Source organism: Dasypus novemcinctus, chromosome 14, assembly GCF_030445035.2.
Source record: "Dasypus novemcinctus isolate mDasNov1 chromosome 14, mDasNov1.1.hap2, whole genome shotgun sequence".
Lineage (NCBI taxonomy): Eukaryota > Metazoa > Chordata > Mammalia > Cingulata > Dasypodidae > Dasypus > Dasypus novemcinctus.
The window spans coordinates 53,825,062-53,838,294 of NC_080686.1; the positions used below are offsets into that span (position 1 = coordinate 53,825,062).

The 13,233-nt window shown below is 37.3% G+C and overlaps 1 protein-coding gene across 1 annotated transcript in view; it reads left to right on the forward strand.

Annotated features, from left to right (window-relative positions):
• The first annotated feature begins 1,043 nt into the window (after positions 1-1,043).
• SLC26A7 (solute carrier family 26 member 7) overlaps positions 1,044-13,233 on the forward strand; it is a 127,476-nt gene continuing 115,286 nt past the window's right edge. The window contains exons 1-2 of the mRNA XM_058275714.2: positions 1,044-1,158; positions 1,287-1,589. Of these exons, the coding sequence (XP_058131697.1) occupies positions 1,397-1,589 (193 nt within the window). The 5' untranslated portion in view covers positions 1,044-1,158; positions 1,287-1,396. The remainder of the gene's footprint in view (positions 1,159-1,286; positions 1,590-13,233) is intronic.

Here is a 13,233-nt window from a genome sequence, read left to right on the forward strand (position 1 = left end):
GATTTAAAAAGAAAGGTATTTTCACACAGATAGCACACAAGCGATGTCATCTTTGGATGACTGAGAGAGTAGTTATTCACCTTAATTTAAAAATCATGGGAAAAGGTACAGCAGGGACCTTAAAAATAGCCAAGGGATCCAAGTACTTTGTTATTCTAAAGGTTTCCAGAAATCAGAGTTCTACTCCCTGGACAAATGGGCATTAAAAGGGGCTGCAGTGAACTACATACATGGTATTCTTTTTCTTGGCTTCACAGTTCTTAGCTATTAAATTGGTTTTTGGTTTAATTCCAATGGCACAGCTCATAAATGTAGGTTTTTCCGAGGGGGAAGGGGAACAACCAACAATAAAACAAAAATCTCTGACAGGCTATGTGCGCTATTATAAAATGTACCACCCTTTCTACAAAAGAAAAAAATAAACCCAAAAGTTACGTGAAAGGAGGGTACCACCAAAAAGAGTTGAGGACACTTCAAACAATAGTTTGAACCATACTTTCATTGCTCAATAAGTTTCAGTTACAATAGCACAAGTGTGTGAAATAGACAACAGGGAAACAATCAGAGAAAACCAAGTGAACAATTTCAGAGACAGAAACCTACACACACGTTTGTTCATTGTGATGCTTATTTTCTTAATCCAAGAGATAAAATTTCAGTTTATTTATTAGAACTGGCTATTCCTTTCTCAGAACTGAGAAGTTCGCTCTCTGAATCTTTGTGTCTGAAGGAAAACTTTATTTACCTGGGAGTAAAAATGATACGGACATTTAGAAATGCCCTGTCGTGTTCCTAACTTTTGTAGAACTGGCTAATCTTGAACATACTTCTCAAAGAAGTAAGGCTGGATTCTCTAGTTATATATTTTGCAGGACACACCACTCTGGCAGTTTTGAGTTTTGCATAGCTTGTAGGCAGAGACTGGACAAGCTGAGGGCTTCCTGGGCTCATTAGCATAACCCAGCCCACATCCAACACACGCCCAGAACCACCTCATTAACCATTGGGATTGAAGCCAAAAACAAAGACTACAGAGAATATAAGGGGATTTACTGACGAGGGAGCTGTAGACTAACTTAACCCGTTCCTTGTCCAAGATCAGGAAAATGCCACACTAAGAGGAACCATTTCTCCATTTCACTCAGATGAGAATTCAAGGTTTTAATCTATATTTTAAAAATCTAGAATAATTAGCTACACCATAATAAGACACAAAATCCAGCTGCATATATTTAAGTGCTTCTGTTAATCTTTCTCTCTCATTTATTTATTTGTTTTCTGGGTAGCTTGGACACTGTAAACCACAGAAGAATTGGAGACTGGCATTGAAAGAAGGTATTCTGCAGCAGCTTTTCTTTTCTAAAGAAGTTTACTCCTACAAGAGGGAATCTGAAAAATGACAGGGGCAAGGAGGAAAAAGAAAAGCGTGCTCTGGAGCAAGATGCCTGCTCCCCATTGCGAAGACATTAAGCAGTGGTGTAGAAGGCGTCTACCTATTCTGGAATGGGCACCACATTACAATCTGAAAGAAAACTTGCTGCCAGACACCGTGTCTGGGATAATGTTGGCAGTTCAACAAGTGACACAAGGTAATGTACTGCATTTGATTTTCCTGTTTCATGCAGAATAGATGTCCCTTTGCTTTCCTGGAAGAGTTTTGTGTCCTAGGATCAACAGTTTAGGCTATGAAATGTATGTTTAATCAGCTTTGGGGAAATAAACACATTGAATATTTGTGTCCAAAAGTTTTCCTAACTCTCTCTCTCATTTTTGCTATTTTTTTGAAAGCCATTAAGCATCGAAACAATTTTTGAATGGCATTACAGATTCGCAGTGTTAAAATTCATACTGTGTAAGATTAAAAGATCAGTAATCACAGAAGAATGAATTTTTATAGCTTGCCCTTGCTGATATAGTTTCTTTTGCTGAATCAAGCTATCACACATCTTTTGGTTTGAGCACAATAGTTTGTAAACCTAATTAGCAGTGCACAATTATCTGTTGTAGCCTTGAGAGTTGCTATAAGCAAGGAACAAAGTTTTCTGTACATAAAGGAGGCTCTTTGCCAAGATCATTATTTGCAAAGGGAATCCTGTATGTCCTTAGAGCTTGTGCTTTCCTGTGTTTGCTGATTTACTTCTATATCACATTACCTACTGCATCACTTCCTCAACAAGAAATTTAACCTAGTCAGGAGTCTCATTTTAACTTTCCCAAAGCAGATTCTATTTGATATGCTGGAGTTAGATAGGTGTTTCTCTTGGTGAAAGCTAGCTAAGTAGTGTATGTGTGTGTGTGTGTGTGTGTGTGTGTGTGTGTGTGTTTTCCTTAAAGGCATAGTCATGGTAGTTTTTTTTTATTAATTCAGGTAAAAATTTTCTACCTGTAGTAAGGAAAGAAATTGATTTCTTACCCTTGAGAATTTAGAACCGTTTCCTTGGCATAGACTTTGTAGGTTTATATTTCTCTGCCTTTTTAACTGCCTTTCATACTGTTAAATTATAAGCACTCTTTTAATTGAATTATTCTGTAGCTGGAACCAACTGGTTTGTGTAAGTATTTGTGTTTTTAGTATAATTAGGAACATCTGTACCGGCGGCTTTACTTTATGATCCATAATACTATCATACTTTGTGGTATTTTCATTTAGCTGAATAGTCTTATATTACATCTTTAATGACCATTTTGCTAATGGCAATGTATAGAAATCTGTCAGAAAAATGCAAAGTAAATAACACATTAGAGCATTTTCAGCCTTGTTTTCATTTATTTTATTAAAGAAATTGTAGGTTTACAGAAAAATCATGGGTAAAACACAGTTCCTGCATACTACCCTGTTAGTAACACCTTGCATTTGTGTGAATATTTGTTACATTCAATGAACATTTTTATAATTGTATTATTAACTATAGTCCATGGTTTACTTTAGGATTCACTATTTATGTGTATAGTACTAAGGATTATTTTTTTTAAATTTATTCTGGTAACATGCATACAACCTATAATTTCCCCATTTAACCATTCAAATATATAATCCAGTGCTCTTAATTACATTCACAGTGCTGTACTTCCATTACCACATTCCAAACCTTTTCCATCATTTAATTTAATTTAAAATTAAAAATGAAATGCCACCAAATACTTTGAAAACTCAGGTTATAAACTTAAAGTGCTTCTTCACCAGATAGTTTCAGCATGTGTTTTAACCTGTTTTGCTTTAATTTAATGTAAAATGACAGAGAATTATACATTTTAATAGTAATTTGATCTTTTGTTCTTGGAAACGATCAGGTTCCTAAGAAAGTATGAGGTATGACAGAGTTACCTATGAAACAGAGATACTGCTTCTCTGTAAGTCTTTGGTACTAGTTGTGTGGTTTTTACTTGGGTATAGATTTTGAGGGATTTCATTTTGTGAGTCATGTATTTCTCCGGTTATAAAAGAGCACATCAGCTAGCCCCTGAGTGACAAGAAGTACCATGCTTACTCAGTCCTTGATCCTTAGGGAGTAATGAACCTGGCTCTGGTCTGCTTGGAAGGCCTAGCAGTGAATGGACAAGGTTGCAGTGTTAGAAAAAAATGAAAGGTTTTTGTAGGAGTATGAACAGATCAATCCTCCTAAAAGTAACTTGCCCTTTTAAAAACAATTTTCTCAGACTCTCTCATGCTTATCTACTATGGAGAGTTAAAAAGTGAAATAGCACCACTTGCTGTAAGGGGCACTATGCTAAGCTCCTTCCCTCAATCACCTTACCCTATCCTAACAAAACCCTGAGAGGCAGCAGCTTATCTCCATTTCACATAAAAGAACACAGAGATTATGAAGACTAGGTTTCCCTGGACCGCATACCTGGTAAGTATTAGAGTCAGGACTTAATTCTAAAGCCAACCCACTTAATATTTTGTACTTGATGCTTCTATACAGCCAAAACAACCAGACTTTTCATAGTACCATTGTTCTTTGGAAAGGTATGAATATTCTTCCCTTCAAATTACTCTTGCATTTAGGTTTCATCTCTGCAATTTATAAACTTAAAAGGCAAAGTGACAAGAGAATTAATTACAGTAGGATGCAGAGTAAGGAAAGCATTTAGAAATCATTAAGTGCTATTCCAATGTAAATACAATATTAGCAATCATTATGAGCTCTCTTTAGAAAAATTAAAATAAAAAAGGGGTAATTTTTTGCTCCTGCATCGTGACACAGACAATAGGAACGAATCCCTTTCTTTACTGCTTTGGGGGCAGCTTTTCAGGTACTCAGTAATATTTGCTGAATTATATGAAATTGTTGAATTTTATGTTTTTTTGGACTATAAATTTGAAGAGTTTATATGGTTCAATCTAGAAATTGTTTTTCATTCTTCTCTCTAGCAATACATTTAAAATTAAAGATAATGGAAACTGAAATCTTAGTATTTTCTGTATATCACAGACTAAGAAGGCATTTCAAATTACTGTATTAAAGATATCCTAGTTGTTAAATATAATAAGGCTTCTCAGGTCTCATACTTGACTCCTCTCTAGCATTTTCTGTGTTGACTATAAGCTTTCTATAGACTATTACTCTCTTGGTTTTTAAAAAACACTCTATTCTTTTTCTCATACTGCCTTTTTGGTCTTCTCATCTTATGAGCTTCTGCAAATTTCGTTTCTTTATCTGTCTACTCCTGTGTCCTGGAGACTGGAACCCTGGACTTTTCTTCCAAATGTGCACTGGAAGATTTCATCTGCATGCACGACTTTAATCATCATCAGTATGCTAATGGGACTTTCTTTTCAGCCACAGATGTGCATACTCGACTAGAATGTTCTAAGCGTACTTCAAATGCAACATTTAGTCTACTATGACAATCTAAATGGTAATGCCATTCTAAATTGTAATAACTAATAACAGGGATTGTTAGACCCCAATACAAACATTTTTCTAAGAAAGCTTGATGTATGTACAAAAACAATAAATAACTTGCCTAAAATCATACAGCGAATGAGTTGAAAAGGATGAATTTGAACTCAAATAGTTTGGCTCCAATGTCAGAGAAAATCCTGAGAGTCCTTCTCAACAGTTCCCTCTCTTTTGCCACTCTACCCACTTCCACTAAAATACAGTGAGTAGGCTCTGTTGTTTTTATCCCTTAAATGTCTTTCCAACCAAGTAGTCTTGCTTCATGATCCCTTGACCTAGTGTGATGACAGAAATTATCTTCTGGGTCTTTATCCTCTTCTCTGTCTCCCCCTGTAGGACATTTTCTATACTGCTGCCAGAATGATCACAGAAATTGAACATGTTGCTTCGTTATTCAGAAATCTTCAGCCACCCTCATTTCCTCTAGGATAACATCCTAATACTTCAGTATAGCCCATTACATCGTAAATAAGATGGGCCTTTGATACAAAGCCCTACTCAAGGAGATCTCTCCTCTGAAAATCCTTCTCAACCCTCCAGGGAAGATATGCCTGCTTCTTCCCTTCTTATTTCTTTTGTAGTATTTATCTTTCTAATAGGCTTTAACACACTACATTATATAATCTTTTGGTACAATTCTCTGCACACTAATCTGTAAAATCTGGAAACAAAGACAATGTCTTAATCTTTATATTTCTAGCAACTTGTATATTGCCTGACACATAAAAGTAGGTTTTCATTAAATGTTTGTTAGAACAATGAAAACCAGTTTTGCTTCTGAAGCCTGTGATTATTCAATTGTATCATGCTGCTACCTCAGGAAGTAGATTACATTTAAATGGATATTTATGTTTTAAAAATAAATTTAATGAAGATGTTGATAATAAAAACTACATTAAATATGAATAATTAATTTCTTCCAACTCCTACTTTCCTAAAGTTGCAGATTTTCAGTCCTGCAGACAAATCTGGTAAAGGACGTTTTGTTTTTTCTCAGTTGGCTTAAGATTTTCTTCAGCCAACAGGAATAAATATAGATATTTCATATAAAAATCCAGATTCTTGGCTTCTTTTGAAAAAGGGGGAGACACAGCCATATTTGGGACTCACATTTCCAGATAGCAAAAATCTGCTGGACCTTAATAAGGCTACCCTCCTCAGTCAGGGCATGGACTTTGCATTTGTTCGTAGCCCAAACAAAACCCTCATGCCTACACTGACACCGTTTTGCTAGTATTCCTATTTGCATTAACTGCATAGCTCTATGATTACCTGAATTTGTTCCCCTGCTAAGACATTTTCTAACATGCTTTGTTGAAACTATGTGAGTGTACCCTTGAATAAAACTTAGAGATTACATAAGACTAGATGCTTAATGTAAGTCCACAGAATCTTCAGGGTCTATTAATCTGAACTAATGTACTCTAATATACTTGATTTATTGATAATTCTATTTATTTTTAAAAAGTATTCTGGGAAGGGTCCATTGATTCTCCAGATTGTGATTGCCTTTTTTCCCTTCATGTAAATAATTATCAATGTAGATGTATTCATTTCAAAGGAAGAAAGATAAAAGAAACTTCAGGTCATTCAGTTACTATGTTCAAATCTTTCAATAGTAAAAAAAGATTGGGAGTTCTCATTACGAACACCAAGGTAAGAGCCGTTTTAGTTAGCATCTTCCCCAATGTTCTTTAACTGAAACCTCATAGGACCTTACTAGAGAATGTGTTTTGTGGAGGAACAAACATTCATAGAGAATTGACTTAAAACATGTCACCAATATGGTTGTAAGCTAATCTGTGTAAGACTTTGGTCTCTGGAGTAGTTAGCTCATATTCTAGCCTGGATGACCACTGGGGGTAAATAGTTACTTTGGTTCTGACCTGATAAGCAAATAATTTAGACAAGACGGGGACAGAAGATGTATGACTTGCCACTTAAGAACCTAATCCACTGAGGAGGAATATGAGAATATTTGCTTGCATTACCTAGACTTTGGGTCCTAAACCATGAAAGCTTTAAACTGACACAGGGCTGCCTTGTTCAAACCACAACTTTTTGAGCCTCTAAGATGGATATTCCTTATAATTTACAGAATGTGTGGCATTACTGGCATCAAGTTATGTATGTGGAAACTGAGCTTCACTGCACTCTAAGGGCAGCTTAGTGATATGTGAAAGACCAAGTAGAAATTCCTGAAGCACACTATGTTGCCAAGGTTAAAAGCAGATCTGGGAATTTTTCCCCTGAGTGGTCTCAGCCTCCGTATTAAGTATCTGTAACCTAGCCCCCTTAATGACTATTATCTTCCTGCTAAACACATTTCTCTTCAACTAACTATCACTAAATAAGTCTAAAGTATACTTGCCCTGATCCCCACAGAAATATACCCACAAGCTAGAACTCCTTGCTGACTATTCCCTTCTCCATTTCCCCTACTCCCACGACCTATTCCCTCACTATAGCTCCAGGCTTCATTCAGCACTTCTAATTCCTATTGATATTTATGTAAAAGAATGGCCATTTGGACATAAAAGGGCCATTTACACATGTTTGCACTTTGAATAATGCTTACTATAATGTTTAGAGCCATCCAGGTGGAAAAGCAAATTGTGTGTAATGTACCTGACCTTCCTTTTTAAGGTGTTGGGAGCTTGGCAGCCAATATGAGAACGGAGTATAGTTTATACTCCGTATAGCAGTAGACTTCTGTTTTTTGTCAGCTAGCATCCATCCCTGCTAATTTAAGCCAAACCTGAGGTTTGTACTTTTCCTGTATGTGGTTTAGGTGAGGTTCTACTTTTTGCTCCAGTGGTAGAATCCAGACTAATTAGTGGACTGAGTTTTCCTAGTACAGGATTCTCAACCTCGGCTGCTCATTGGAACCACCTCAAGTCTTATAGAGAACATTGGTTACCTGGGTTTCATCCTGAGCAATTAAATCAGATTATATTCCTCCCCCTCCTCCCCTCCTCCCCTCCTCCCTATCCTTTCCTTCCCCTCACATCCCCCTCCCCCAATTCTAATGTGCAGCAGGATTGAGAGTGGGACACAGACACAGTTATTGGTCCAGGTGAAGGCCCATGGCCAAAGTCTTGGTAATTAGCACAATTTCATACATATGGCCAGTAATTGGTTCAGGGATGAGCTCTGCCCCCTAGGCAAAGAGTACATGGGTTTACTTTTATGGCACAACAGGCCAGTCATTTCTTATTTTAAAATGGCAATGGCAATATAAATGACCCAAGTGCTACAATCAGTCTGGATCCTAGGACATGTGTAGGACCTTTTAGGAATGGATTTTTTCTTTTATGCTGGGACTGCTGGCAGGAAAAATAATGGATTTCTATAGCTTTCTAGAACCTTCACAGCCTGGGAATGAAGGCAGTGCAGCAAAGGGCATAGCAGAGAGAAACCAAGTCATTATGGTAGCTTCTACACCCCTGTCTTTTCACCTGCATTTGTAAACATGTTTATTTGCTTAAGTAGTTTTAAACTGGGATGTTTGTGATCATCTCAACTACACATTTGAGTGCTAGTAGAGTTTAACTGTATTGCACAAATTGTTCCTAATCCTACAAACCCCAATGAGACAGATATTATTGTACTTTATATTTTCATGAGATGAGCTTGAGGTTCAGAACATTAAATGATTTGCCTCCAATTTTACTATGGCTAATAGGTTTTCAAACCTGTTTGACCCCTCTAACTAGCAGCCTCATATCTTGGTGGGATGGGGATGTGGGTGGAAAATGGTAGAGAGAAGGGGTCTGAGAACTTGTGCTCTAGTGCTTGGGCTGAGATGTGGCAGTGTATATGGAAAGAAGAAAACAGAAATAAGACATTTGAGAAAGCAGATCCGATTCAGAGAAATTAGCTGTGTTTGAGATTATCCTGCTCTAGGTCAGAGCAGGGTGAATAACTGGAGTGAGCAGTACTGATGTAAAAATAATAGAGAGTATTAGTAAATGGGGCAGGCACCAGTCAACTTCAGCCTATCAGTGCCATCTGGGAATGTGGGCCCAGTAATGTTAGATGCTTAGATTTAAATGAAAAATGGGTAAACAAATAGTATATACATATGGTGTAATACTATTCAACTGTAGGAAGAAATCAATTGGGGAAGCACACGACAACAGGGAGGAACCTTGAGGACATTGTGTTGTGTGAAATAAGCCTCACACAAAACAACCAATATTGTATGGTCTCACTGATATGATTTAAATACGATGAGATTTACGGAGTTGGACTATGGAATGTAGTGTCAGTTGGTGGGAGACAAGATGTGGGCTGAGAAGGAGGAGCTGATGCTGGATGTATGCAGAATATTTAATAAGGTCAACTGTAAATATGTGGTAATGGATTGATGGTAACACATTATAATGAGTATGTATGTGATTGTGGGTGAAATGAGTAGTCTAGGGAGGTTAATGTTAGTTGAAGGACAGCTGGAGATAAGATAGGGAATGCATAATAGTGATTTTGGTGGCAGATGAGGAATGTGGTTAATAATATAAGTATAGGAATGTTCTCCTACTATAAGGTGTTAAGAATATGACGATATATGGAAAAATAAAACTAATGTAACTTATAAACTTAGTTAATTTCATTGTAATATTTTTGTAGCATAAGTAAAGAAGGTATTATATCAATGCTAAAGGTAAAAATAAAAGAATATGGGGTTTGGGTTAGTAAGATATGAATATGATTAATTTTTTTTTCTTTTTTCTTTTCTCCATTAACAAAGAGATCTTGATCATGTCACTTAACTATTCTGTTTTCATCTGCATATCTTTCTGAACACTGGAGGAACAGTTGAGTTTATTTTAGGGATTAGATGAAGTAAAAGTGCCTGGACAGAACTTTTTTAGAGTAGTGCTTCCATAACTTGTTTAGCTGTCTTTTGTCTGTAATTTTTTAAATTTGAAAATAAAGTTTGTATAAAAACAAACAAAAACCAAACAAAATGAAGGGAAAAAAACACTTAAATTTTAAAATGAAATCAACCAATATTTACATTGGTTCCCAACATTTGCATAAATTCATCAGAAACACACCCCAGGGTGGGATTCAGTTCCAGGGAAGTATTCAAAGTTCCAGGAGGCAGCTATAAGGGAAGGGATGAGAAGGAAGATTGAAAAGAAAGTGAGAGAGGCCAACAAGATGATGTGAGGCTGGAAGACCAGCTAGGACGGACGAAACAGCAAGTAAAAAGCCATTTGCAGTGGTATGGCTGAGGGAGTTTTAAGACACGGATGTCCACTAGCTAACAAAATTTATTAGGGCTGTGTTTGAAGTAGGTAATAGAAGGATGAGACTGTAAACCAGATCTCCTTACTGATATGAAATGATTGTGGCTCTTAGTTAAGGTAAGAGCATGGTGTCAGTCATCAGAAAGACCTATGTTTAAATACTCTCTCTGTCTTATAGAAACTATATGATCTTAGCAAATTAATCAACTTTCCTTCATCTATAAAATATATAATAGCAATATCAAACTCTTGAGGCAGTTATTAAGATTGACATAATGCATAGCAAAAGCTTAGCACAGTGAGTGGCAGATTTTAAGCATTTAGAAAATGTTGACTATATCTGCTATTACCAAGGAAGTTGCCAAAAGGATGAAAAGCATCAGATATATTCAAAGACATTAAGGGAGAAGAATTTCTAGAACTTGATTAACTGAATAAGGCTACGAAGGGAAGAGCAGATTTCTGGCATGTACAACAGGGTGGATAGGGATGACTTTCATCATAATGAGGAATACAGGCTGAGTAGTGGTTTTTGGGAGAGGGTAAATGATGAGTTCAATTTTAAATATGTCCCTGGAAGACATTAACGCGGTGCCCAATAAGCAACAACATGTTTATATCTAGACCTAGGAAGAAAATATTGGGCTGGAGATATATATTTACCATTTGCCAGAAGAAATGTGGCAGTCGAAGCCATGGAAGTAGATTAGCTCATGTAAAAGAAAATGTAAATAGAGAAAAGAAAAGATCATCAAGAACAAAGACTAGAGAAACAAGATTATTGTGTTTTCAAATTAAAGAAATTATGTTAAGATGAGATGGAACTATCCTGCTATGCATAAGGGTAGGGTCTTGCCCTGTGGCCAGTCATCTCCAGTGCCAGTAAATTTGGAGAGCCCAAGACATAAGTTCTTTCTCTCTAGGACTCAGAATGGGAAAGAGTAAATATCTATAAGGTGCTCTGGTCTGGGATGGTAAGGGTTAGAGATGGCATCTACTTTGGTAGAGGAGAGCAGAGCTGAGGTGAAAGGGACCAACCCGAGCAAAGTTGAGTAAGCCTGGCTGCAGATTCACGGTACCTTTTACCCCTTTTTTCACTTTTATCACTGCCTAGCTTTCAGTACAGTTTCATTTGAACATTTTATCCTGTGTTACCTCTGTAACATGGTAAACTTTATTGTTTATTAGAGCTCTGGTCAGTAACTAAAACATGTCTCCCTTCCTTCTCCATCCTAAGCCAGCCTAACAGGGAGCAGTGAGAGATCCTCCAGGGAAAGATCAACCTCTCACAGTACAACTACTTCTTCCCAGCAGAAAAGCCTTCTTGTAGTTTCAACCAGAGACCCTGGGTTTTATTTCATCAAGGAAGATAACATGCCATCATGGGGCGGGGCAGCCTGAGGAGTTGATGTGGAAGGAGGCTCAGGAGTTTTGTTTCCCAGAGTCAGCCGGAGTCCCACTGAAGTTATGACTTGATTCTGTTGTTTTCTTCCAATATACACTGCCACAATCTCAGCCTAAGCTCTAGAGCACAAATTTTCAGACCCCTTCTCTCCATCACCTTCCACCACCATTCTCTCTCAAAGAGGTTGCAATTTGGTAGCGTCAAAGTTGAACATCGCGGAAAGGACACATTTCCTATTGGGAGAAGACTACAGGTACATGTGTATGTTTTCCCCTCTTATATCAAGTCTTCATCCATGCCACAGGCATGATCAAACGATCAAAGCCTGCCTTTGATATGTTTCTTTCTTTGACTTTACACAAGCACATCCAAACCTCCTTCACAAGAAGGAAGGAAACCCCTCTAAGATCTCAGGTCTAAACGGTGTTGCTGCACTCCAGCTTTACTTGAGCTCTGCTTTATTCACTAACTCAGCTAATAGAGTGGGCTACTGGTTGCCCATTCCCTAAATGTTACCTGTGTTTGTAGTTTCCTCGAGATCCCCTCCAGGGGAAGAGTGATGAGTCGGACATGACTTCTTGAAATGCCACTTCAATGCCATATGTCTATAGTTGACCATATCTTACTAGCTTTGCATGATGGTCATTTTGTTCTCTATAATGATTGAATTTTTACCACCAACTATTCATTTCATGTTATGTTATATAGATGGGATTTTGCTGCTATTCATGCTCCCAAATAGAAATACAAAATTCTTTGGCAGCTCCTCAGGTTATACAACTTACTCAAGGCATAAATTGGTTGAAACCAATACTCTACAAACTCCCAGTAAGAAAATGTTCCCACCCTTAGGTACCCACACTAGAATATCTTCAAGTTTGAAATAACAAGATCATGTTCGCATTTACTTTTGTACAACTTTCTGATGTGGAGAACAGGAAAAAATAATAAGCTCCTTGTGGGCTGGATTGTTGTCTTATACTGCTTTCTCTTCCCACGAGCATAACTGAAGACTGTATTTTGTCAAATATTTTTTAATAGAAGTGAATAAAAAGCCTTAGCAAGATAGACTAGTATTCTTGAAAACAAAATAATTAGATGGGGATAGGCACTTCCAAGAATTATACATAAGAAATCAAACCCAAACTGTGTGGGTAACGATGAATGTTTTTCCCCTCCAGTTACTGGCTGGTGGTAGACTTAGTGCTGGTATTAGTAAACCACATTATAATCAGCTGTCTGGTTCACAGCATCAGTGGACTGAGGGTTAAACAGTATTACAAGTGGGTCTCCCAGGGTAAAGTTATGTGATTTCAAGCACCACAATTGTGTGAAAATAAAATTCCTATAGATACTTATTATCTTGGTTCACAGACATTATAAATCAAAGATCAGTGGTTTAAATCACTTGAGGGGTAAAGGCAAATCACATGATGTGGGTCCTTTCACCCTGTGGTTTGTTATAGCTGGAAAATGTCTTTGCCTGTTTAGATTCATGTTTCTATAGCTTCCCCTGGAACTGAGAGATGCCTCCAAGAAATCCAGGCAATCAATCCTACCACTTCACCCCAACATCACCTGGGTAAAATTCAGAATCATTTAATTGAGGCACTCCTAAGGGCCAAATACAAAGAGGGAGGCTATGTTTCAGCATAGTGGCCTGGTC